Source organism: Gymnoscopelus microlampas (assembly GCF_963454915.1).
Source record: "Gymnoscopelus microlampas genome assembly, chromosome: 13".
NCBI classification, from domain to species: domain Eukaryota; kingdom Metazoa; phylum Chordata; class Actinopteri; order Myctophiformes; family Myctophidae; genus Gymnoscopelus; species Gymnoscopelus microlampas.
Window position 1 is genome coordinate 18,637,316 of NC_139950.1, and position 26,430 is coordinate 18,663,745.

Here is a 26,430-nt window from a genome sequence, read left to right on the forward strand (position 1 = left end):
GTGTGTGTGTGTGTGTATATGTATATGTATATATATATATATTTTTTTTTTAATTAAGACTTTTTTGCATCGATTGATCGTTGAAGTACAAAAAAAGAAGTGTTCTTGATTCAAAAAGTCATCAATAGAATAATCACTAAGAAAATAATCAATAGTTTCAGGCGTAATAATGATGTATGGGATGTAAGCATGGTATAGCATGCCCACTGTACAGTAGGTTTGCCTTGTTCGTCTGGCACAAAGTACAGACTGAACAGAATGAACACCAGACCCCCTCCAGTCAATGCTTGAGCAGTCAGCACTCAGGCTAGCACAGAGAATATGTTCTTAACCCATTAAGACCTGAGGCCGATTCTACAAATGTCCTCTAAATCAGTTTTCTGAAAACCCTATATTGCTATCAGTGGATCTGAAATGTTTTCCATGTCAAGGACCACCCACAATTATATGAATTTGACCGCCGACCCCATCTCAAAATATTTAGTTGCAGGGACCTCCAGAAGCAAAAAAGATTTGTACAAATGTTCAAGATTTAAAAAAAATAGTAGACATGCAAGCTCATATCGTGGCACAAAGTGACGCGCTATGAGCTTGTATATGTCAAAAAATCTAAAATCTAAATCTTCCCTGGTTTTATGGGTTAAGTATGAGCTCTTACCTTCTGGTAGACGATATAGGTTACACCAAGGTAACCTCAACCATTTTAAAAACTCTTTGTGCCTACGGCAATTACATTTTTCATAATGTTGCTTGAGGCTGCAGGGGTTATGCAATAGCTTTGTGGAGTTCTTATCTCTGGTTGTGTAATGTGCAATATGTGTCATTTTGCGTTTGTGATTTGCTACAGTAAGTGCTGCTTTGTTAATATGTTGAGGTTTCTTTTTATTACTCTAATATGGAGGCAGACATGTATAAAGTAAACATTATTAAAGGACAATATGTGAATTAAGATCTCTGGCTTTTGTGTCCTTTTGACAGATGTGTGCAAATACAATCTTTTTGTCCAGAGATGCCAATCAAACAGTATTGTTTATTGTTTAGTATTGAGTAAGAACTACGTATTAAGGGCTCAATCAACCTCAAGCCCTATCCCTAAATTGGCTGATTCATTCATTCTTCCAATGTATATTGATTACCCATTCCTGGCTGTAATTATCTCATTTAAAGCTGCACTATGTAACCTTCCTCTTCTACCCCGGATTTGAACCCGGTTTCCTGCACAAGTGCTGATATTTTTACCATTGAGCTAATGGAGCCTGCTTGCTTGCTCAGGGGATACATTGGATCTTGACCACCAGGTCAGTATTCATTTCATGTCAGATCCTGTGTCTAGGTGAGACATGACCTTTGACACGATCTAAATGTCTCAATAGAAGAGCAGGGAGATTAATTACAACCACCCCAATTGTATAAATTATATTGTATTAACATACTCTACCATACAGATTGGACAAAATTACATTTAAAAAAAAAGTTACATGCCGCTTTTACTACCAATCTCTATGGCTGCACATAAGTGTTCACATAGTGTGTGTGCCTTCTTTGTGGTAACATTGTGTCTTTTATGTAAATGAACAACTTCTACAATAGTTGAGAACTCCACTCTTCACATAAAACGTTAAGTTTACCAAAATATTTTAAGAAGATATTCCAATTAATATTCATAACAAAAGGACTGTGATTCATTCGGTTGCAATGGTACTACCCAACGGTCCCATTATTAATCATAAACACTCGTAATGTCATGGTCTACGTCATCCGATGTACGTTCGGGCAATTACTTTCCTCGAGTAAACAAAATTGTAGAAAAGGGAGCCGTTAATATCTCCAACCATTTTCCACAAAACTGCAGGTAGACTAGCTGACCAACCTGTAAAATTGCCAGTAATTATTCCAGTAATGGTAGCAGTTTGTACACAATCACTTTTGCGTTATTGTCACGCAAGTGTAGCTTTTATACATTCTAAGGGTCTCATGGTGCCAATAGTCATAGCACAGCCTTACTGCTCGAACATGGCATAACTTTTCTGAAATCCATTGATGACATGGACCAACTCGTACATCACCATGTTTATGCTACAATATGGAATGTTTCTGGGAAGATAAGATATCAGTAACGAATGATCAACAGTAACAAATACTGTAAGTGCATTTCCCCACAAAATGTTATTTTTGTGTATAATGGCCAAACATGTTTTCAAACTATAATTCTAGAGAAAAATCAAATAAAGACGGTCACACTCAGAAAAAGTCAGGTGATTTCTTTAAGCATCCATTTTATGCCACCGGCCTTTGTCAGTGACACACACTGGCCTAAGAGGTTTTGTGGCTGTGAAGGACATAAAATGGATGATTAAAAAAGAAATAAACGGACTTTTTCTGAGTGCGGACCACTTTCTTTTATTGTTGATTTGAAGTATTGAAGTATATTCAGTCAGGACGCAAATAAACCCACTATAATCCCCCCCCCCCCAAAAAACAACAACAACTAAACAACAAAAATGTAATTAGAGGTAATGCAGTGATAAGGTCACTTACTGCAAGGGCTTTAGACAGTCTTGTGCGGAAGTCATTGAGAACAATGGTGACGATGTCCTGGTGAGGAATGTACGCATAGCCTGCTTTCAGGTAGACCTTCCTGGTCCTTACTAGATCCAAAGCATCTTGAAAAGGAACCTATATTTTTGGAAAAAGATGAGGAGTGTAATGAAGACATTTCAATAAGCATACTAACCTAACTGTATGGATATATGCATACCGGTACACACAAGGAAATCAGTCTCTTAAAACCCAAATGTATATGTATTCATTTAACGCTGGGAGTGTTCCTTTTTATCCCATTAAAAAGTTTCTATGAACTGTGAGCGACTTCCATAACTTTCGTTAATGCAGAAGAGAGATCAGTAACTCACTTTGTAGAAGTCTTGCTCCTCCACATTGGCTCCACTGCCAGCGAAGCTGGATTTGACGAGTTTATCCACCAGGGTTCCCTTTTCATCTGCGCTAATCTGGGGAGACATTGATCAAGTTGATGAAATTCCATGACGGACTGCAAAGGGAGAACTTGTGTAAATACATTAAACTTTGATGCCAGTGGTGATCATGTGGCATTATTGATGTACACACATTCTGTCAAACTGATGTGCTGCATTAAAGCTAAAGAAAAATGAAAGAGTGACTTTCCAATGGCTGCAACACTTGAAAGTGATTGGACTTCAACGTAGCTAGCTATGTTCATGTCAGCATTTTGCCGAATACTGAACACACTAGTAAGCTTCTTTAAAACAATTTCAACCCGTAATAAAAGAAAAAATAATGATAATAAGACAGTTGTGTAACACGTGTGTTTTATAAATTCTGGATTTTAATAGTTTGGGGCAAGTAGGCGATCTACAAGTTCAAAGCTACCAATATCTTTGGTAGCTTTGAAATAAATATTGACCTTTTTTTTTGTTCTCCATTTCTATCACTATTCTTCTTCTGTGTCCTGAAACGATATGAGCTTGTAAGAAAAATAATTTCACCCACTTTTTGATTTACACAGTTTCTAGGGTACCTAAACCTACCGTACACAGGCAGAAAATAAATGGACTTGGAGACCATGCCCAACTGAGTCCTCCATTGTAACCTGAAAATGTCTCTCTTCACAAAGTACGTCACATCCTCCTCGCCTCCCTAATCAGATTCCCTTCTGCTATCTGCCCCCCCATCTCAATCTAACCTACCTTGTCTCAATTAAGAAGTGAGGGGGGAAAAAACCTACTAAGCTCTTTCCCTTTTCTTGTGCCGTCACTTCCCCGCTATCTGATCTTCTGGGATTGTGGAATCTTTTTTTTCCTGAGCGCTCTGGGTTTGACCTTGTGCTTCTCGAGTCGACACTGGTGATGTGTGATGTGGTTGTGTGTAATGTGGAGCAGTGGTTCTCAAAGTGAGGTCAGGGGACCCCAGGGGTCCTTGAGGGGGTTTCAGGGCTTCGCGAGCAATATTAGTTTATAATATAGAATCAAAATAACTAACTCTTCTCTTATGGGGTTCCCTAGCCAAAAATATTTTCAGATGTGGGTCCCTGGCCAAATACAAATCAACCTGGAGGTCCTTGACATGAAAATGTTTGAGAATCACTGTTGTAGAAGGTCAACAAATTGAGTCAACAGTGCAGACTGTGCATTGTGCACATCCAGCTCATTCAGGACTTGAAAAGCTCCGTCTGACTGAAAAGAATAATAAATGTCTGGAAGTCTGTTGACCCCAAAACAAGATTTATTTCGGAGTGGAGGACATCATTTTTGTTCCCCTTCCAGTCTGAATCAACAAATTGAACCAACCATTGTTGTACTTGTTTTATGTTGCTCAGGACAGCTGAATCATCCAACCACTAAAATAAAATAAAAGGCGAGTGTTAATCTGTCAACTACCATCTAAAAGGAGACCCTGTTTGGGATTTGGATCATATTTCCATGGGTTTACTGCTCAGTGTAAAATCTAATTGATTTGGATGCAAAAAATAATAATGGTCAGGCCTAATTGCATCTGACATTGTGCCAATTCAAGTATCTTAGATAAAAATTGATTAATATTACTCACAAATCTTTATCTTAATTGTTATGTCCAACCAACACATACACTGTGATCAGACAGCTCCATCTGGTGGCAAACATTTGAAATACTGAAAGTAATCTCAGTACAATATCAAAATGAATCCCAAATAAATCGAGTCAGTAGATTAAATCTGACATCAGGATAACATCAGGTTGCATATTGTTTAGGATATGGTTCATTAAGGCTTTAAAACAACAATTTTCTATACTTTACTTAATTTATACTCTGTTGTACAGCAAGTATAAATCAGGCTTAACCAGGAGGGCTGCCAGGCATAATGAGAAACTCAATCCAGGATTCCAAATGATTTTAGATGTGTGTCCTGCACCAAAGTGAAAAAAGATTGGCATTTTAATCATTGCCAATTAATATACCTTGAAGACCTATTGACTGCAAAGCTATCATGTACTACTGTATTTAAATAACCCACCGTTTATAATTATGATGGGCTGAGGTAATGTATAAATATTTAATACATCGTCACCACAGATTATGAAATATATCTAAGTCTCCCTGTGCAATATGTACATTGCATATGTTATATAGTACATACGTTGCTATTATTATACACTGATTATACCAAAGTCACCCAGCATTCCTAGCAGGTGCAAACATACCCAGGCAATAAAAATCTTGATCTGTATCCATTTAATTTTATTATGTTATGGAAGACAATGCACCCGGTCTATATTTCACAAAGCTCACCGTATCATACTGCAGGTTATTCCGGTGCAGAAATTCACTTTTGTATTTGGAGGTCAGGTCACTGAAACGGTAGCGGAAGAGGTCAACTTCTTGCTGTATGAACCATCGCCTGAGATCCTCCCTTTAACAACACATTGGAACCAAACACTTTATCAACGGTTGACATATATCAAACAATCTCATGAACCAGACTTATAGTATGGGATTAAACTAAAGCAACAAAATTAACATCCCAACTGAAAAGTTGTTGTTTTTTTAGGCCAAGTCCCAATCTGGGATTTGTGAAAAAGTGTGAAAGGAGCCCCCCTACACCAGCACTCTGTATCCTAAACAATTAGCGCAATATGTAAAAGAATATAAAATTCAGTTGTTTTGGTATTATCGTTGTATACAATGTTTTGGTATTATCGTTGTATACATTCTATAGGGTATAGATGTGTTTATGCTGTTCTACATAGGGCCAACCAATTGAAGAAATTGCAGATTGAGGCTCAACCCGTTAAGACCGGGAAAGCATCCGTGTTGTTTTAGATTTTAGCTAAAAAGTCAAATTTTATACTTTGGCTATTAAAAAATAGCAGATATACAAGCTCATAGCACGTCACTTCTCTATCTCTATATATATATATCTCTCTCTATCATATGTGTGTGTGTGTGTGTGTGTGTGTGTGTGTGTGTGTGTGTGTGTGTGTGTGTGTGTGTGTGTGTGTGTGTGTGTGTGTTTTGTAGAATCGGCCTCAGGTCTTAATGAGTTAAGCCTTTGTTTTATGAAAATTCCCTGGCCCTTAGCCGATTACTGTAGGTCTTGACTTTACCAGCCAACCACATGGGTTAGGGCTGTGCCTGGTTTATACTTTCCACATCCTACAAACTCATATTCGTGTTGTGAGCTTGTAGATCAGCTATTTTCGGTGCCTGAAACCGACACGCAACAAGCCAAGATTCTATGGAATCCAAATGCCTGAAATCAGTCAAGGCAAATTGAGAACTGTAATCCATAATATGTATACTATGTCTTCATGTTGTAAGCTTGTAAATGGGCTAGTTTTCGGTGCACACCATTAAAGCATTACAAAAACATTTAGTCATGTGTACTACTACAACTTCGAGAAAATAAAAGTCCACTTACGTTTGGCAGTAGGCGAGTCTGAGTATGAAATGGGAGATATGGTCTTTTCTTCGTTTTTCATATTCACTTGGTCCACTTTGAGGTTTTCGATCATCCTGGTGGATTTTTATTGGAGTTATTGTCCGTAATTGATAAAAGATGGTACGCAATCATAGACTCCACATTACATTTACAGGCTCTGTCTATAATGTATGTGATGTATTGTGGATAAAATTACTGTAATTAATTACTATACTCACAGCCTCTGTTCTGTAGGGAAAGTTGAGGTTTTTCAGCTCAGCATCCAGCTTCTTTGTGTACGACTCAGTTGATTTCACATAGCTCACTCCCAAATTCTCAACAGTCTTCAACACTACAATGACATCAAAAGTCTGATTAGGCAATGTAAAGCTTACTTTACATTTCATCACAAAAGTCTGATTAGGCATTGGTAAAGCTTACTTTTCATCGCAAAACCATGTCACTTGCAGACAAGAACTGATCTTTAAGCTAACATGTTCCATCTATGGAATATAAAATGGGCTTAAAGGAACATTTCGCCTTTTTTTACTGTGTTCCTTTAGGAGGCTAGCCGTCTAGCGTGTGTGTGTGCGTGTGTGCGTGCGTGCGTGCGTGCGTGCGTGCGTGCGTGCGTGCGTGCGTGCGTGCGTGTCACACTGCCAGTAGGCAACGGCGGTACCTTCACAGATGCTCTATACTTTTTGAAATATTACATTTTAGAATGGAATTTAATGGAGCTCAGTTCGGACTGAAACTTTGCCCAAATGTTAAAGATGTCTGACATCACAGGCTGGCCACATGAAGTCTGAGAACCACATTGCCTAACCCTATAATATCTTAGTATCATTCTGAGAACACATTTCAAACGTTAAGTCAGGCATGTCAAGTGGCTCTTACATTTCAGTCTTTCAACAGCAAATGTCTCAAACTCGCTGAGTGAAATGTTTTCTAAAGGCGGCTGCCCATAGAATTGTAGACAATGTCCATAGAGCTCCGTCTGATGATTTGCAATGAACTTCTTTCTTCTGCTGTTGAACTGCATCGTGTCTAATGGTGGGGCAACACAGCGGTGATTAGAGCACACATTTACAAGCCATTATGTCAAATTGGTATTACCTAAAATTGCAATCCAGTCATTTCACTTCAGTCTAGAGAGCAGTGGTTCTCAAACTTCTGCGACCCCCCAAAATAATCAAATTTGAACTGTGGACCCCACACCATGACAAGCACTTGGAATTGTAGGAGGCATTAAAAAAAATGTACTCGGTTCCACAGATAAATATTGTGAAAATGTTTGTCTCTTTCTTAGGTAATATTTGACAATTTGGTCTAAGTTTGACAATTTTTATTGATTTAGTTTGTCGATTACTTTTTATGCATTATTAATGTTGTAATCAGCAAAAGTAATCAATGTACCCTGTGTACACTTATACTGCATGTTGGTTTGTTAACAGTCACTGCCACCTCAAAACCCCACTGTTTGAGAACCACTGGTCTAGAGCACAGATGCCAGATTTCTGGCCACGATGTCGATTCCAACTTTGGAAAGTTGGTTACCTACAGTATGTTACCAATGTTACCGATATTTTGTCAAAAATGCTTTGAAAAACATAGATTTGATTTAAGTTTTTCAAAAATAGGCAAGCTCGCAACGCGTTGTGAGCTTGTAGATCTAGTAGGTAAGTTTGTCAATGGGGAACAGTATTGTCTGTACCTGCTAATCAAATGTCCCTCCTGTATAACTACAGCCATAAAAAGGTCCCATGCTAGCCTTGGATCAAGACTATCATAGATGTATTTAATCAAGTCTGACTTTCAAATGTCAAAATCGATCAAATACATCCATTATGATAGCTTGGTTAGTCCCATGCATACATTTCCAGTGGGAAAAAAAAATTGATTGGCACAAAACCAACATAACAGAATCGCTTGCAGGTGGCATAATATGTCTTTAACTAATGACATTATTTTTTAAACAATATGCAATTTGTGTCATTGGTTGGTGGGGTGGCATGGTTGCTAGACTAGATTTTGGGGTAACCGGATAGGTGGTCACTATAGGGACATCTGGGCACCTCGATGTAAAATTGGCTATTTTGTCCAAAATGTAAAAAAAATGAAATTTGAAAAAATGGTCTTAAGTAAAGTAAAGTATACACGATTAGAACATGCTTAAACAATAGACAATTAAGGTCTAATGTTTGTCCAATTGTAACAAATGTTTACAAAACACTGTCAAAAGACTGTCATAACACTTACAAAAGACTGTCATACAAGCGTCATGTGAACCATGGGGCATAAATAAGAAGTTGAAGGATACAATTAAGTCTGATAATGATGTACCAAAACATGCATGTTCACATCATATATACTTTACATTACTTAAGACCATTTTTCAAATGTTTTATTTAACATTTAGGACAAAATAGTCAATGTAACATCGAGGTGCCCATATGTCCCTAGTGCCCAGCTATCCTGTAACCAATGTTGGTTACACGACGCCACAACGATAGAATAAATGTATTGAAATACAGTACATTGAGTTGCACTCCTCTCAACAATCATTCGCAAGCAAACAATAAGCACTATGCTGTTTGTTATGGGATCTGGGAAGCTACTCCACCACCATGACAGTAAATGTGCCTCCTGTCAGTATTACATGGTACTGTATTTTATCTCTAGCTTTCCTAAGCGTTGGCCAACAACAATAATTCATACATCAACCCATATTGATTTTATTTTACGTTACTTTACCGATCAGAAGTCTTCCTACAGGACTCCCGCCAAACCGCTGTGTTGTTTCCTTCAACAAACGCGGGTAACTGACGTCACTCGCGCTGACGTCACTACCGGTGTACCTTCGTTTACCCTCACGGAGTGCACCGTCTGCGTCACTGGTGTAAAGTAACTAAGTACATTTATTCAAGTACTGTATTTAGTAAAATTTTGAGGTATTTTTTACTTTACTGGAGTATTTTCAATTTTCAGTACTTTTACTTCTACTCCACTACATCTCAGAGGCAAATATTGTACTTTTTTCTCCACTACAATTATTTACTTCATAGATTTTGATTATTACAAAACATACATTGGCCACTTCAGCCCTACATACATTTCAGCCATTTAAAAATAGCAGATCTACAAGCTCATAATGTGTCGCGATGCAACACATTATGAGCTTGTAGATCTGCTATTTTTCTAAGTATTTTTTATACATTTTAAAACTTGTGAAAAGGGACATTCTGCATAATGAGTACTCTCTACTTTTGGTACTTTACTCCTGCTTCCCAATATGTAAATCCCAACATCCTCATCTTGACCATAGTCCTAGAGGCTGGAAGGATGTAGCCCAGGGGTGGGCAAACTTACGCACCGGTGCCAACATTGGCACAAGGGGAGGGAGATCACTGGCATAAGTGTGAGAAAGGATTTTTCTTTTAAAATTAAATATTTTTAAGTCAGTTAAATTAAGTCCCCTCAGATCTGTATGCAAATGACATCATATAATAATCACATAATTCTACATTCATTCAAACTCTGACTGGAGAGGGAGTCTGTGAGATAGGTGGGTTATTGCTCCGAGTCTAATGATCATTACATCCTGAGATTTCTAAAGGTTCTGTATATGGACAATCAAAATCTGTTTGGAGATATTACATTTTTATGTGTCATAATTAAACATGCTATGGCACACCGACTATCAAGAAAATAAAAACATGGCAATGTCAAAAAAGGTTGCCGACCCCTGATGTAGCCTATTGCTAAACCAATGCAAAATCTTCAATTCCACCCAGTCTCCAGAATAGAACAGGCAAATGCAGTTGCATTCTTGTTCCATAAATGGTAATCTTTTCTTTTACTGTCAAGCTTTCTTGTGTGATCCATTAGTGTTCAATTGGGCCCCAAATTCTACATGAGGTTATACGATATACAAATATAGGGATAACAACAGGTTGTTGTCAATCAATACCACCACACAACACTCAGGAATCAAGGCCATGGAGAAATATCCTACATCATCGTTTAAGCACATCTTTTAACTTTATTAGTAAAGATGTATTACAAACGCACTGCTGTTAGTCACTGTGCAACACTATTCATTGCTTCAGTAGTGCTGTCAAGTTAGCACAATATCTTTCTATTATTGATGCTTTATGTGTACTGTAAATGTATATAAACCAACATGGTTTTATATTTGAAAATACACATTAGTGATAATTAACAAAATCATACAACATTTTTTGATGTAAAGGTCACACATAGAATACACTTTATTTGTTAAATGAGCAGAGCAAGAACGACAAAAGAGACAGAATATTGTTTCAGCTCAATTGAAATGAAGACAAAGCCTAACGGAGGAGCTTAGTTGTAGGTCATGTATCTGGGGGTGGCGCTGAACTTGGCGTAGGACTTGATGACCTTGTTCACTGCCTCCAGGAAGTCCTTCTCTGTGGCGATCTTCCTGCGAGCACGGATGGCAAACATGCCGGCCTCTGTGCACACGCTGCGGATCTCAGCACCTGAAACACGAATCAGAATATATCATAATGTAGAACATATACTGCCTGGTGTTTGAAAGGAATACACATGTCATGGACACAAAAATGGACGGTGCAAATACAGGTCATGATAATACAAGACCCTGTTTGTTGTATGCATAGCATGTGTAGATGTGCATTATAGTGAAAACTTGAAACTCATTCCCAGTGCAATGTATGCATAAGGCATATCCGCAACTTAAACAATATGGTGCTGCGCCCTTGTGGCCAAAGTGAAGTCATGGATACATCAATTCCTCTACAGTGCCGTTCTCTTCCTTACCTGTGCTGTTAGGGCAGAGACGAGCCAGCAGCTCAAAGCGGATGTCTCTCTCCACACTCATAGAGCGAGCGTGGATCTTGAAAATGTGTGTGCGGCCCTGAAACGCAAAACCATTGTGTTAAAATAAAAATAAAACCCACTTTGGAAATGATGTCCCAGGGACATTTTTGTACAACTGATGGTAGGAGAGGTTCAGAAATGTATGCAGAGACTCTGCCATTACCGACTCTGCAGTAACGTATATGCTAAAATAATAACGATTCCATTGTACATTTCTTCCAAGTATATTTAACAAATGCAATATAATGGTCTCCCATTTACTGGATTTATCACAGAGTACGAAGACCACGTTATATGATTCTGTCCCTGTTCAATCAAAAGTCTATAATACATCTTCTATGGGCCACCATGTCCTCTACAGGGTCCCCACACATTTTTAGCAATGAATTTCCAAAACTTTTCCAAAACTTTTCCAGAATGTTTAGCCCAATTTCCAGGCCTATATAACAATCATTCGGCGCAATAATGTGTCTCTTACTCCTATGTAGAATGCCCAAAGATAGGCAGTGTAGCAAAAATAAAGTTTGAGACATACATTAGGCTGCCGTCACACAGCCCGTTCGGCGAAAAACTACTTATGTTACATATTTCGTGTAATATTATTCATGTTTATGAAAATGTTTTGTTTTAACAAAATCAATAGCCAAAAACAATGCATAGCCAAATATTTTTCCAGGACCCTTGATAAATTCCAGGACCTTTGATGATGTTTGATCAATTTCAAACCTTTTCCAGTACTGGATTTTTTTTTTTTTAATTTCAAAATATTTCCAGGAATTTCATGACCGTGGGGACCCTGCCTCTAAAAGCACCCACCTCCAGGTCCGGCAGGCTGAACTCGATCTTTCTGTCCAGGCGGCCAGGCCTCATGAGGGCCGGGTCCAGGGTGTCAGGCCTGTTGGTGGCCATCAGCACCTTGATGTTGCCACGTGGGTCAAAGCCGTCCAGCTGGTTGATTAGCTCCAGCATGGTCCTCTGGACCTCGTTATCCCCACCAGCACCATCGTCAAAACGGGCACCTGTCATTTTCATAGATGACGGAAGACTATGAGCAACACAGGAAGTATATCCAGAAGAGATTATGTGTTTCTATACACAGTTTTGACCGCTGTGACAAACAGCCTCATGCAAATGATCTTTCTGTCTCCATTAATAGACACTAGATACATGTTTACAATTTCTGAACATATCAGGGTTGTCATGGGATAATTATGTCTGCTTCCCATGATAATTATGGGTTTGACACAACAACACTGTGCTGTTTTATGAAAGACCTAAATGAAGGAATAAAGTACAATGTCGCTTATGCTCCAATGAAGCTGCTTAGAAGACGGTGGTTATACGATTAGATATATTAGAAATATAACTGAAGAAAATGCTACCTCCAATTGCGTCAATTTCGTCAAAGAAGATAAGGCAAGCCTTCTTGGTCCTGGCCATTTCAAAGAGCTCACGCACCATTCTGGCTCCCTGCAAAGAAAATATATGGTTAGACAATGTCAAACAAAGTTTATTCAAAAAGCCACCGCTACACCGTTGTCAACTATACTCTGTATGTGTGTGCAAAAGCCTCACCTCTCCCACATACTTCTGGACCAGCTCGGAGCCGATGACTCTGATGAAGCAGGCATCAGTGCGGTTGGCCACGGCTCGCGCACAGAGGGTCTTCCCTGTGCCAGGGGGTCCGAAGAGTAGCACACCCTTAGGAGGCTCAATGCCCAGGTTCACAAATCTCTCCGGCTACAAGGGGGAAATGGGAAAGACATTTTGGTCATGGGGCATAGTGCAATATTTTCACATACAAGATATGTGAACTTCTGTCAAATTTTGTGAACTTCTGTCAAAAAAGATGATGAGGGGGTACACACATGACGCCATCTCTTCCCCGCTCTGTTAAGGTCAATGGGGTCTAGAAAGATTCTCAATTTACTCTCAATAACAAAAGGGTTTGCAATTAATAATTTAGTAATTTAGTAGACACTTTAATCCAGAGCGACTTAAGTGAAAGACCTGAGTAAGCAGCATGAACTATAGTCGGCCAACAACAGGAAAAGTGGTCAAGTAAACAAACCTAGCACCTGACAGCGAAAATATATTTAAATAGACAAGAACTGCTATGCAAAAAGACGATGGACACTGAACAATGTATGGATATAATGTAACTGTAAGGAGTGTGGGGGGGGGGGGTGAGGACTATTGTTCAATACTTACATGGAGCAAAGGAGTCTCCACCACCTCTCTGAGCTTTTCAATCTGCTCTTTGCATCCACCCACATCACTATAAGTCACATCAGGCTTTTCCTCCACCTATAACATATGGAGACTCATTATTTGACGAGTGTTAATATAAAAAAATACAAATTCTAATAACCAAAATTCCAGATGCTACTATTTTAGCCAGTTAAGCCCAATATAGTGAAAATAATCCATCTGCAAGTTCACAAGTTGTGAACTTGTTGATTGGCCGTATCCACCATTTAAACTATTCTAGCCTATGAAGACATACCCAAAATAGGGTCACCAGGGTGACAGTGGTTACATTTTCTTGCATCATTCTTAAAACAAATTCTAATTGTCAAAATACCAAATGCTACAATTTCATCCACATAAGCCCAATATATGAGCCCATTATAATGACACAATATGCTTAAGCATTTAGACGACGCTCCAGAGCGACATATAAGTGCAAGATCGGAATAAGCAGAGTAAGCATGCACTCTAGTCAATAAACAAGGTAAATAGTCACATAAGTAGAGTGCAGAGAGAACAATGTAGTGCCTCAAAGAAACTAGGATACCAAGTAAACAATGGACCACATCTGTCTAAACAACATGTTGTACAGTGAAGCAACAGGGAATTCTTCATAAGGGAGAGAGTACCCTGGCGTGTTCTCACCTGCATCATTGTTACAGTTGGATCAATCTTAGGAGGCAGGGGAATGTGGATCTGGTACTTATTTCTGTCAACACTGGAAGAGAAATACATTTGGTCATTATTTGAACTTTCATTATTATTTCAACTGCCAATAGGCTAATACTTAAGCCCAAACGTTAATATCAAATAATGTTATATTAATTTAACCACTTTACCCTCTTTTTTTCCCTTCTCTACACCACATCACTTTGCTGACAATATCCAAGCTACAAGCTCACAACACAATGCATTGTGAGTGCTTGCTGTGCTTGTAGATGGGTGATTTTCACAGAATGTTAATCAATTATGAAATGCTCAGAAAAGAGATGCAAGCGTTCATGTGGTTAAAGCATAGCGCTATTTCTCTGCCACTTCAGCCTTACCCAACTCTCATGCCTTCCTCGATGTCAGTAGGGGCCACCTGGTCACTCAGGTCTACCACAAACTTGGCAAACTGCTTCACATTGATGATGTACTTCGGGTCCTCCGAGTCCGCATTGATGATCTTTGTGCATCTGTTCACAAACAAAACAGCTTCAATTGCAAAGAATTCACCACATGCCTTTTAGTTACCATAAAAAAATACACACATCCTTGTCTACATCACTCAAGTTGATGAACTAAAATCTAAAACAAATTAATAAATTAGGTAATTCTCTATACCTTGCCACTTGCAGAGGCTGCTCACTCTGAAGGGTCTGTTTGTCAGCTGCCAGATCCCATAGTGCGGGAGGGGCCAGGCCTGTGTCCGATTCCTTGATGCCTAAAAAAAGAAACCACAAAACATGATAGTGAAATAACACTCTTTAGACACAGCAGATTGCTTGTCATTAGGGCTGCAACTATTGATTATATTGCCTATAATGACATGTCCAAAATATTGATCAATTATTTTATTAAATTATCGATTACTTTTTATAATCGATTAACTGTTGCATCCCTACTTGTCATACAATTAAAACCACTTACCTGTCAGCTCATTGATCTTTTTGAGCAAATTCTGGATGTCATCCTCCACTTGTTTAATCTGTCTGGAGTATGTGCTTTGGCCCTGTAGACAAAAAACAAACATGAAATTAAAAGCGACTGAATTGGGAATTGGGAAAACTAACTTCTTATTGATATCTTTTTTAACGTCTTCACATAGGACACTATACTTACATAGGTTTTCAACAAGGCAATGTCTCCCTCATCCAAAGCTGTTATGAAGATGGAGAGAAAATACAAAAATGAGTCTGAAATCTCACAAAAGAGTCAACAGCTGGGCGATCTAGTTAATTTACCATAACTATATAATAAAAAGTTCCAATCCGGGATTGTCTGAACATAAAAACTAGGTTATACATTCTTACTTGTAGATGGAAATATGGGGTAGACCTCCCAGTGTGCGTTGGGTTTTGTGTATTGTTTTATTCTTAATTTAGTTAGTTAGCTATGGGAATGCACCGGGGGTTGATTAAAGCATTTAAAGCAGTGGTTCTCAACCAGTGGTCTGGGGACCACCAGAGGTCCTTTGGGGGGTTCCCCAGCTAAATGATAGATATTTAGGCACCAAATGAACCCTTATGATAAGAGTCTTAGGTGTCTGTAAATCTGAGAGTGTACAAATGGACCATTTGGTTACATTTGTACACTCTCAGAGTTACATTAACATTGATTTTACAATATAAATTCGGGTCCCAGATAGAAATGCCATTAAATAGGGGGTAATGCATGACAAACTGGGAGGTCCTTGATATTAAAATGTTTGAGAATCACTGCTAGAGCCACAAAAGTCTTCTCTTATGGGGGTCCCTAGTATATCTTTTCAAATGGGGGTCCGCAGGCAGGCTAATAAGTGTCAATTTGGGGGTCCTTGACATGAAAAGGGTTGAAAACCACTGATTTAAAGCCCAAACATAACATAAAGTTAGTGTATATCACTATATGTTGGCCTGTGGCTGTTAGTCCTCGAATCAATCACCTAAAACGCTAGTTAGTTAGCTAGCCAGCCAGCTAGTAGCTAACAATGTTGACGTTTAGTTTAATAGAGAAATGACATTCCTTAAGACGTACCTCTGATGGGTCCATCTTCTTTCTCCTCTTCTTTCACCTTCCTCTGATCGCCGCCTAAATAATCAGGCATATTTGATGTATTAAATACTATATTTGCTGACGATAAAAACCCAGGGCTTCTTTCTTTGCACACGATTACACAGCAGGTTTGAACTTCCGCCGGACCGCTGCTGCTATACAGGAAACAGTGGGGAGGTTTATCGAGGACGGACCAAGCCCCCTGAGCCACGGTAGAACAGTGACGCTGCCGTCGCCTGGTGGTCAAATCTGGGATTGCAATACTTCCGCATCTAAAACGCCACTGCGCATTCCTCTGTCTACCGCTTAAAACTCTAGTGCGCCTGCTCGGTGCTCAGGACTTACGCATTTGGGCACCCATGTTTGGTGCCCAAATGCAGAAGTAAAGCTTCCTTCTGGGTGCTTCAAACGCCAGTGAGCAACTTTCATTGAAATGAATAGCTGGGGGTGGGGCAGTCCGCCCTCTAGATATTTTATAACTCTATGGGACGGACCGATGACGAGATAAAAAATACTAAAAGTGCAATAAACTTGTTATAACTCTATGAATAAACTAGATAATTGTAACTATAAATTATGGAAAAAAAATGTCAAGCAGCATAATGGGGATTAGTCACAACTGCCAACATTAAAATATTGCTGACTCGATAAAATACATCTATGATAGTCTTGAACCAAGGCTATGTAGTACCCATACAGGCCATTGGACTGGGGGGTGGGAGGCGCTCCCTCTGGTGTTGTGATTGTCGACGTCATTGACGTTTTTGAAGTAGTTTGCGAAACTTTTAAACAGACAACAGAGTAGATGTCATGTCATTTCCTGTGTTCTGGTGAGTTTTGTGAGTTTTATACTTTCATCAGGCTTGCTTGATGATGGGTACAATTTCATCCATTAAAACTCAAAAAGTAGGCCTACAGAAATTGATTTGATGACTGAAGCAATGTACTCTCAGTCTAATGGGCCATAGAGTTATAGGTGGTACCCCTTTTAACTCTATGGTGGTACCCTATGGTAGTACCTCTGCGTTATCACAAGATGGGGCACTTTCATAACATTCTGTGTCGTCTGACTGGTCTCATATTATGTCCAAAATGAAATTAGCGGCCCTGGGTGGGAGGGGGGGGGGTCCCCTGCTTCATCTCTGACCCTGGGTCTTAAGAATTAAAGCCCAGCTTTGTATGGACGAGGGGCCCTTGGGGGGAACTGGGCCTAAAATGAAATGTATAGGTTAATCAAAAAAATATCAAAAGTGTGTGGGCCCCTCCTCTGTATTTACAGCTGTAATTTTATTTAGAGAAACAACTGTCAAACTAAATGTGTAGGTGGCATCACTGGCTCCCTGTGTGTCAAATACGGTAATTGATTTCAAAATACTACTGTTGGTCTATAAAGCTTTGAATGGTTTAGGACCAACATACATTTCTGATCTTGTGCGATATCATGATCCATCCAGATCTCTCAGGTCATCTTGGAAAGGTCTGTTTTCTGTCCCTATAACCACAAATAAACAGAAGCAGCATTTAAGTTTTAATGCACCACACATCTGTCACAAATTCCCAAGTCTGCTGCTACTCTTATTTCTTCGAAAACACAACTAAAGACCTTTCTGTTTGCCGCTGCCTTTGACTGAGATACTTTTCTTTTTCTTTCTCTTCTGCACTGTAACTGTATCTGTTACTTTTCTACGTAGCCTATTTAGTTTTATGCATCCTAATGTCATTGTATAATTGTGTTTCCTTTGCTTGATGTTTTGTGTAAAGCACATTGAATTGCCTTGTTGTTGAAATGTGCAATACAAATATAGAACTGGCTTGCCTTGCCTAGGTGGTTTTACATAAACTCTATGTATAAATGTAGAGGGTTTGTAGTGGTGGTGGCACAAAAGATCAGAGCTTATTATAAGAGTGTGTGTGTGTGTGGTTGTCAGCTCAAACAGACAACAGGAAGTGGAAACAAAGACCACCTCCCCTACACCCGACCCACCCCCCCCCCCCTCTCTCTCTCTCTCTCTCTCTCTCTCTCTCTCTCTCTCTCTCTCTCTCTCTCTCTCTCTCTCTCTCTCTCTCTCTCTCTCTCTCTCTCTCAGACACACACACACACACACACACACACACACATTTGTACTATACTTGTGAGGACCTCAACATTTTAGGACGGCATTGACAATTGCTGAAAATAACCAACCAATAGCTATTTTTCTAACTAAGTAAAAAATGGGGAAACTATACCCCCAACCCCTAAACCTGACCTCTAAATACCAAATCCTGACTCTAACCCCAACACACACACACACACACACACACACACACACACACACACACACACACACACACACACACACACACACACACACACACACACAGATGCTATCTCATAGCAGCTGTTGAGTCATCACTTACTGATATGGTTACATCAAAATTCTCTGATAAGAAGAACCGGTAAGAAGTTAATTATGACTGTGTTGATTAAACCATGTAGCCCGTAGCACTTGCCGTAGCAACCTTGCAGGCTTATGTAAAGGTTAAAATGTAATTTAGACAGCATGTTATGTAGACAGATGCCAGGTCATTTGTAGACCTGGCATAGTGTGTATAGTTTCAATGTACAGATTATAGATTTTTCTGTTATACCATTAGACTGGTGATAGGTTATGGTTTACCTGTGATCCTAGATTACTATTTCTATGCATTTGATGTATTACCTGGTGTTGTCCTTGCTTACTGTAAATCGCTCTGGATTAAGAGCGTCTGCTAAATGCCTAAATATCTAAGATATCTACTACACATAAGCATAATCCAGCTGAGCAGTAGGCCCATGTACATGAGGTTAGACATAAGGTGCATAAGGTGTTAGACACAGAGGTGGTAGCACTTTGGTAGGTCTACAAGGCAGCACTGTACATGAGGTCAATCCACCGTCAACTACATAGTCAACTAATACATGATGCATGGTATGGCAAAACATAGAAACAAAATGAGGAAGACATGCTTCTTATGCAAGTTGCTGTTGAACTGCTGCAGCTATGAATAGTTGAATTACTGATTACAAACACACTACTGATTACAACTCTCTGAGTTACTAAGTATCATCTTGATAAAACTGTAACGTAACTCAGCTGAGTGAGTTGGCTCTTCTTGTTTAAAGATGATTGGTTACATCTGTGAGATCTGCATCTTATGGGCTCACAGCTCAAGAGGTTGACCAGTTTCAAACTGACCACAAGTCAGTGTGTTAGTTACTCTGTCAGTAATGTGAGGCTAGGTGAGGAACAGTTAAACTGATAGCTAATCATCAGCGCTTTCTTGGGGGGGGGCATGGAGAGAGAGGATGCTGTAATCTGTGGTCAAAATGTTGATACAGGAAGCCAGCGGGTGGTGTTGAGAGAGACACACACACACACACACACACACACACACACACACACACACACACACACACACACACACACACACACACACACACACACACAGAAGGGAGAGAGACAAACTGACAGAGAAAGAAGGAAATAAAGAACATAGGAAATAAAGAAAGACGGACAGATTCATACAGGCAGGCAGGCAGGCAGACAGACAGACAGACAGACAGACAGACAGACCATGACGACGGGACATGTGCTGCCATTCACCTCTCTGCTAGTCTTCCTGGGTAAGAGAGTTACCATGGAAATAAATCTATTTTTATTATTATTGTCTCTATATATACGTTGAACTTTGAGACTCTCTGTTTGATTATTGTTGCCACGGAAACAGGAGAATTGCGTTAATCTGTGTGTATCAATGGTAGTGAAACAGCAGTTCTATTGTTAGACCGTAACCTTTATTGTGGGTCGATAGTGTCGAGGAGGATTTTGTAGCTGTCGGGCAGAGACCTCGTATCTCCATATTTTAACTTTTTATGGTTGTTTTATTTGTAAATGAACATGCCCTATTTTGTCAAACTACAGTGTCACAAGAAAAGTAGCAAAAATAGCAGATCTACAAGCTCAAAACGTGTCGCGACACATTTTGAGCTTGTAGATCTGCTATTTTATAATCTGAACCCTGAAAAGTAACAGTTTTGGACATATGAGATTTCCACCCGACAGCAACGATTTGCAAGGAAGATGAAATCTTTGAATCTTATATTTTACATCACCATCTTACATTCGAATAACTTGTTTGGCATTTCTTGTCGTGAATTTGAATATATTAGGCTATATCGTCCCTGTCAGGCAGAAACCTTGTAGGCCTATATCCATAATTCATCTCTTTATGTTTTTCTTTTCATAAATTAATGCCCTATTTTATGCTTTGTCGTATGACAGTTATGTGGAAGTAGTGAAAATAACTGATCCACAAGCTCTCAACACATCACGATGCAACACGTTATGAGATTGTGGAGCTACTATTTTAGCTACTTCAGAATTGTTTTTGGAAAACCTCCGCCTATAATGACATACCAAATGAAAGGTTAAAGTTCTATTATGTAATGGTTTTTAGTGAATATATTTTTGTTTTGTCCAATCTGTATGGTAGAGTATGTTAATACAATAGAACTTGAACAACAACGTGGTTGTATTTTGTCTCCCTGCTCTTCTGTTGAGACATTTAGCTCCTGTGTCTAGGTTTGACACGAATTTTGACCTGAGGGTCAATATTCAATTTCTCCCCAGAGCAAGCATGCATGCAGGCTCTATTAGCTCAGTGGTTAAACAAATCACACCTAAGTATTTGCATTCTGTGTGGATGTACTCATGATACAAACACTCGTATTGATGTCACTTCACCAGGGTGTTTGTGTGCGTTGGGGGAGGTCAGGCGGAAGGGTCAACCGGTGCCCGGGTTTCCCTACAACATCAGCAAGAATGACACGGGTCTGCACGACGCCATCCTGACTGGCACCTACTCCTTCAACAACCAATCCAATGACATCTTCCTCTTCAAACCCTCTGCCATTGGTGGAGCTCAGAGACAGGTGGGAGGTCACGGACAGTGGTCATGTCATGCCTGTGCTTTTGATATCGCCTCTGGTCCTTATTATTTTTTGGGCCGGTAGGTATATGTTTTTTATCCCTGCTTCAGACAGAAGTAAATAAATGCAGTTCCTTTTGGGAAATGTAGACTGTCTGACATGTTTGATATCTATGATTAGTAACGTCACAATTTAACAATGTAATACCTTTTTCTTTTCTTCAAAATTTGTCAAAAATGTTTATTATTTAGAAATTGTATATATTGAAGAATGAAACAAACACAAGGACATTTTCTTAGGTGATTAAGACAATGTCTCATCCTCTGTTGCTTTAACCCTAACATATCCCCTAACACACCGTTTTTACTGCTTCCAAAGTAAAATGTATTAAGTTCTTTAAAAAACAGCTTAGCCAGCAATGCACGTGTTCTGTGTTCCAGATCGTTAAAGGGATCCACTACTTGGTGGACTTGGAGATCTCCAGAACCGTCTGCAGTAAAAGACAGCAGAACCAGGATCTGTCAGCCTGTGACTTCCAACCAGAAGGACGCTTCAACCAGGTAACCAACTCACCCTGTCATCATGGTGTGTGTGTGTGTGTGTGTGTGTGTGTGTGTGTGTGTGTGTGTGTGTGTGTGTGTGTGTGTGTGTGTGTGTGTGTGTGTGTGTGTGTGTGTGTGTGTGTGTGTGTGTGTGTGTGTGTGTGTGTGTGTCCTGGGCATGACGTTAAACTGCTCCGTTGTAACTACCATCGTCAATGTAGTAGGTGCAGTGGATGTATTTGCAACTTCTGTGGACAATGTAGCTTGCATACAAGGAGGCACTATTCACCGGTGGAATCTACCAACAGCTGACGCGACCTGATGGCCCCTCCCGTGAACACTTTTATTTATTCCCATTTATATTAAATAATATTTGTATGTATGTGCAATTAAATATTATTTAATATATTAGGGAAGTGGAACAAAACAATCAAAACAATGATTGTTTTGATTGTTTTGTTTCACTTCTGGTTTGGCAATGTCAACATACGTTTTCTCATGCCATTAAAGCTCCTTTGAAATGAATTGAATTGACAGAGAGATAGAAAGAGAAAGACAGAGAGAGAGAGGGTGGGTGGGGTGTGTGTGGGAGGTGGTCTTTGTTTCCACTTCCTGTTGTCTGTTTGAGCTGTCAACCACACACATATATATATATATATATATAGATAGATAGATAGATAGATAGATAGATAGATAAGCTCTGATCTTTTGTACCACTATATATATATATATATATATATATATATATATATAGAGAGAGAGATATAGATATAGATATAGATATAGATAGATAGATAGATAGATAGATAGATCTATATATATCTATATGTTGGTCACTGAGAGCTGACCAGTACAAGACTGTTGTATACTGGTCAGCTCCCAGTACAACAGTAGAAGACCGTGGTTGTACTGGTCAGCTCCCAGTGACTAACAGTAGAAGACTGTGGGTGTACTGGTCAGCTCCCAGTACAACAGTAGAAGACTGTGGTTGTACTGGTCAGCTCCCAGTGACTAACAGTAGAAGACTGTGGGTGTACTGGTCAGCTCCCAGTGACTAACAGTAGAAGACTGTAGTTCTACTGGTCAGCTCCCAGTACAACAGTAGAAGACTGTGGGTGTACTGGTCAGCTCCCAGTACAACATTAGAAGACTGTAGTTGTACTGGTCAGCTCCCAGTGACTAACAGTAGTAGGTGTTTTGGTAAAAGTAGCACTTGCTGAACATAGCAGGTCTTTCATTGTTTTAAAGCTGCTGCTAGCATCCTCTGATCTGTCTTGTAGTGTTTCCCAGACATTTCAGCATGTTACTGTCGGGCAGAAACCTCTTATCTCCATATTTTAACTTTTTTGTGTTTTTTTCATAAAATGAATGCCCTGCTTCATCCTACAGTCGCAGAAAAGCATCGAAAGTAGTAGATCTGCAAGCTTGAAACGCTGGGGCGAAGCCACTTTTGCTATTTTTGAATTTGAATCCTGAAAAGTAACAGTTTTGGACATATGAGGTTTCCACCCGACAGAGACGATAACCTGTTCTGTCCTGTTTTGTTCCCCAGACTTTGCAGTGTCACTTCGAGGTGTGGTCCATTCCCTGGCAGCATGTGATGAAAACCACGTTCTTCTTCTGTCATCCCTGATGGACAACAAACACCACAAGCTGCCTTCAGACCTCATCTAAACATGCAGTTCTCAATGCTTTTACTGACATGATTTACATCAGGGGTCTTCAACAGGGGGTCTGGGACCCCTGGGGTCCTCAAAGTTACTACAGGGGGGGCGGTGCCAAATCTTTGTCTGATTGGAACTTTTTTTTTTACATTAACCACTTTAATCCTAGCACCCCTTTTCTTAGGGGAACATTAGCCGAAGATATCAGATCTACAAGGCGTTGTGAGCTTGTAGATCGACTATTTTCGGCAAAGATGTTTGTTGTAGAAGGGAAAAAAGAGCAGACCAAGTACAGAGTGAAAGGTCAAGTTTACTAAGTATTGAGGGTTCAAGTGGTTAAAAGTCAGAAAATACACATTAACATGAATCCAGCATTTACACACTGATGATAGTTGCTGTTAAACAAGTCTATGAAACTATCTATGAAAAAGTTGTATCTGCAACACAATTGTATACAATATGTAGTGAGGGGTCCCTGCTTCATCTCTCTTTCAGCTAAGGGGTCCTTGGCCTGGAAAATGTTGAAGACCCCTGATTTACATCAAAACCTAGTGTTTGTTAGGAGAAACAAGCTAATTAAAACTATAAAATGTTGTGCCATGTAATATGTGCAAATTCTCCTTTATGCTTAAATCTCAGACCATGTGTTCGCTCACACTTTAGCCTATTCAAATGTTTTGTGAGCAATTAAACAGATGCATTCTCAACACGTTTTGAAAAAACAAATGAAGTTCATGTTGAATTTTGTGCCGGGCCCTTGCATAAATACAAATGTCAGGCCCATTTATACTTTGTCGTAAGTCAGAGTCACCGTATCAATATAGCATATCTACAGGCTCACAAGGCGTAACAATGCAGGTCCGGGGACCCCCAGGGGCCCTTTATGGGGTTCCAGGGGGACCCCAGTAAGAACAAGACTGCAATCTGTTAATTGCTAACTTGCGCCTTGAGAATTAATGTACAATTTAAACAAAGAAACCAAAAAAAAAAAAAGATTGTAAACAAACAACACACATACACTATATCACAACAACTTACCGTCTGACTCTTCATCTGGCAGCGTCCTAGTATCTTAAACGACATGAAAACGTTTAAGAGACACTGCTTTATACACTTTATTACGTTTCATCAGTTCCACATGTTGCTGGCTTGTTTTCCTCAAGCACAATAAAAGATTGGCACCCACACTACAACAAATGAGTCAAGATTGCCCCCTTGTGGACAGAATAATAAACCACTAATTAGTTAATGACATGCGTTATACCAGTAGTTCTCAAACTTTTTCATGCCAAGGGCCCCCAGATGTATATATATTTAGCCACAGCCCACCCATCAGAATTTTTTTGTGTGCCTGAATTCACACACAATGTTTTTGTTGTTGCTTTTTACCACTTTTTATACCCAATTTAGTCATTATGACAATGCCATCCTCCCACCCAACACTCCCTGCTGACAGGTGCTGCCCCAGCCCCTAGGAATACATGCCTGCTTCCCTCCCCCGGACCCCCTGTTGAAGACTGTTGGGATCTGCAGAATATGCGGGGAGAATAATTTAGCAGAGATACATAGAAGGGTATATTTGAAAGATCAAGAGGAGGCGTTTATATAAATACACACACACACATACAGTCATAGTTGTGATGTCTCATTGTGTGAAGTGGTATTTATGGAGGATTCGTTGGAAAATGAAAAACGTATACGACTGCCTTTTTTAAACTTAACTATTTTTATTCAAAGGAAGCTCAGTGGAGCAGCAAGACTGAGCTCCTGACATCAGAGTAGTTTACACACAGAAAAAAACAAAATGACAAAGAAGCACTGGGAGAGAATTCATACACATTTGATGTCTCATCATGTTACCAACAAATGAGGGAAGCCAAAATATATTATACACATTAAAAGGATGGAAATCTCCGGCCCTTTCGGATTGTAAATCGTCTCTGTCGAGTGGAAACCTCATACTGTATGTCCAAAAAAATGACAGAATTCAAAAAAATAAAATAAAAAATAAAAATCTACAAGCACGAAATGCGCCGGGAGCTTGCAGATCTGCTACTTTTGAGTGACGCTGTGGTGTGATCAAGTAGGGCGTTAATTTACGAAAAAACACAAAAAGTTAGAATAATGGAGATAAGAGGTTTCTACCCGACAGCAGCAAAATGTTTGATTATCTAGCTCTGGAGAAGCACAAACTGTCTGTGTGTGTGTGTGTGTGTGTGTGTGTGTGTGTGTGTGTGTGTGTGTGTGTGTGTGTGTGTGTGTGTGTGTGTGTGTGTGTGTGTGTGTGTGTGTGAGAGAGAGAGAGAGGCAGTTCAGTGCAAAACAATAGATAAAAGTGCAAATTAATGATCATAATCACAAGACAAAAACATTTACATTTGGCACAACATTGAATCAACAACTCAAAGAAATTAATACAATCAGAAATAGAAAACAACCAAGATGTTGTAGGCCAATCAAAAAAAAAAAAAAAAAAGAGTCTCTTCATGCATTAGGCCAACGATTCTCAACCTGTGGGTCGGCCCCGCTTGTGGGCCGTGAGGATATCAGAAGTGGCCCCCAAATAATTGGCAAAACACTTACAATTTTTATGATAAAATAACAATACAAAAGTAAAAAATAAAATAAAAACAATTTTTAAAACCTTGCAAATTTTGTTTTCATTGTGATACCAATGAATAGGAACTTAAAGTATACTACATTAGTTCTATTGAGTAAGAGTATTTCCTGGGTCTGGGGGTTCACTCCTGCTCCTAGATGGCTTGCTCTTTGGCCCGAGGCTGCACAGCATGCAGTTACCATTGGACGCCACAAGATGGCACAACAGAGGCCTTGATGGTGGAGAAGCTAGAGTGTACATACTGGCAAGGAAATACTTCTGCACTCTGCTCTTCCATAGCGTGGTCAAAGGTGAAACATTTGTGTCGTTTTGTTGAAATAAGTGTTCTATTTTCTGATAGTAATCATTGCTAT

The 26,430-nt window shown here is 39.5% G+C and overlaps 3 protein-coding genes across 3 annotated transcripts in view; 1 reads left to right on the forward strand and 2 right to left on the reverse strand.

Moving 5' to 3' along the window:
• The window catches only part of prim2 (DNA primase subunit 2), a 48,413-nt gene extending 39,117 nt beyond the window's left edge, over nt 1-9,296 (reverse strand). The window contains exons 1-7 of the mRNA XM_084076737.1: nt 9,188-9,296; nt 7,331-7,480; nt 6,673-6,785; nt 6,434-6,528; nt 5,305-5,425; nt 2,913-3,008; nt 2,539-2,676 (exon numbers count right to left, since the gene is read on the reverse strand). Coding sequence (XP_083932863.1) covers nt 2,539-2,676; nt 2,913-3,008; nt 5,305-5,425; nt 6,434-6,528; nt 6,673-6,785; nt 7,331-7,475 — 708 coding nt within the window. The 5' untranslated portion in view covers nt 7,476-7,480; nt 9,188-9,296. The remainder of the gene's footprint in view (nt 1-2,538; nt 2,677-2,912; nt 3,009-5,304; nt 5,426-6,433; nt 6,529-6,672; nt 6,786-7,330; nt 7,481-9,187) is intronic.
• An 893-nt stretch (nt 9,297-10,189) lies between these two features.
• On the reverse strand, nt 10,190-16,440 carry psmc2 (proteasome 26S subunit, ATPase 2). Its single transcript, XM_084076409.1, has 12 exons — nt 16,283-16,440; nt 15,389-15,426; nt 15,197-15,278; nt 14,891-14,990; nt 14,611-14,742; nt 14,210-14,282; nt 13,526-13,621; nt 12,890-13,054; nt 12,697-12,784; nt 12,131-12,333; nt 11,255-11,351; nt 10,190-10,953 (listed from the first exon to the last, which is right to left on the reverse strand). The coding sequence occupies exons 1-12, from the start codon at nt 16,350-16,352 to the stop codon at nt 10,796-10,798; spliced, it is 1,302 nt and encodes a 433-aa protein (XP_083932535.1). The 5' UTR covers nt 16,353-16,440; the 3' UTR covers nt 10,190-10,795.
• A 3,368-nt stretch (nt 16,441-19,808) lies between these two features.
• Nucleotides 19,809-24,154, forward strand: LOC311058893 (cystatin-F-like). Its single transcript, XM_084076424.1, has 4 exons — nt 19,809-19,946; nt 21,070-21,254; nt 21,692-21,811; nt 23,346-24,154. The coding sequence occupies exons 1-4, from the start codon at nt 19,898-19,900 to the stop codon at nt 23,424-23,426; spliced, it is 435 nt and encodes a 144-aa protein (XP_083932550.1). The 5' UTR covers nt 19,809-19,897; the 3' UTR covers nt 23,427-24,154.
• Nucleotides 24,155-26,430: the final 2,276 nt, after the last annotated feature.

Excerpts from the sequence above, each read along its gene's own strand:
- LOC311058893 (XM_084076424.1), top strand. The coding sequence starts at position 19,898 with ATGACGACGGGACATGTGCTGCCATTCACCTCTCTGCTAGTCTTCCTG. Across the intron at positions 21,255-21,691 it reads TTGGTGGAGCTCAGAGACAG|ATCGTTAAAGGGATCCACTA; the intron begins GTGGGAGGTCAC and ends TCTGTGTTCCAG. Across the intron at positions 21,812-23,345 it reads CAGAAGGACGCTTCAACCAG|ACTTTGCAGTGTCACTTCGA; the intron begins GTAACCAACTCA and ends TTTGTTCCCCAG.
- psmc2 (XM_084076409.1), bottom strand. The coding sequence starts at position 16,352 with ATGCCTGATTATTTAGGCGGCGATCAGAGGAAGGTGAAAGAAGAGGAG. Across the intron at positions 15,427-16,282 it reads AGAAGATGGACCCATCAGAG|CTTTGGATGAGGGAGACATT; the intron begins GTACGTCTTAAG and ends TCTTCATAACAG. Across the intron at positions 13,055-13,525 it reads TGGAGACTCCTTTGCTCCAT|CCGGAGAGATTTGTGAACCT; the intron begins GTAAGTATTGAA and ends TCCCCCTTGTAG.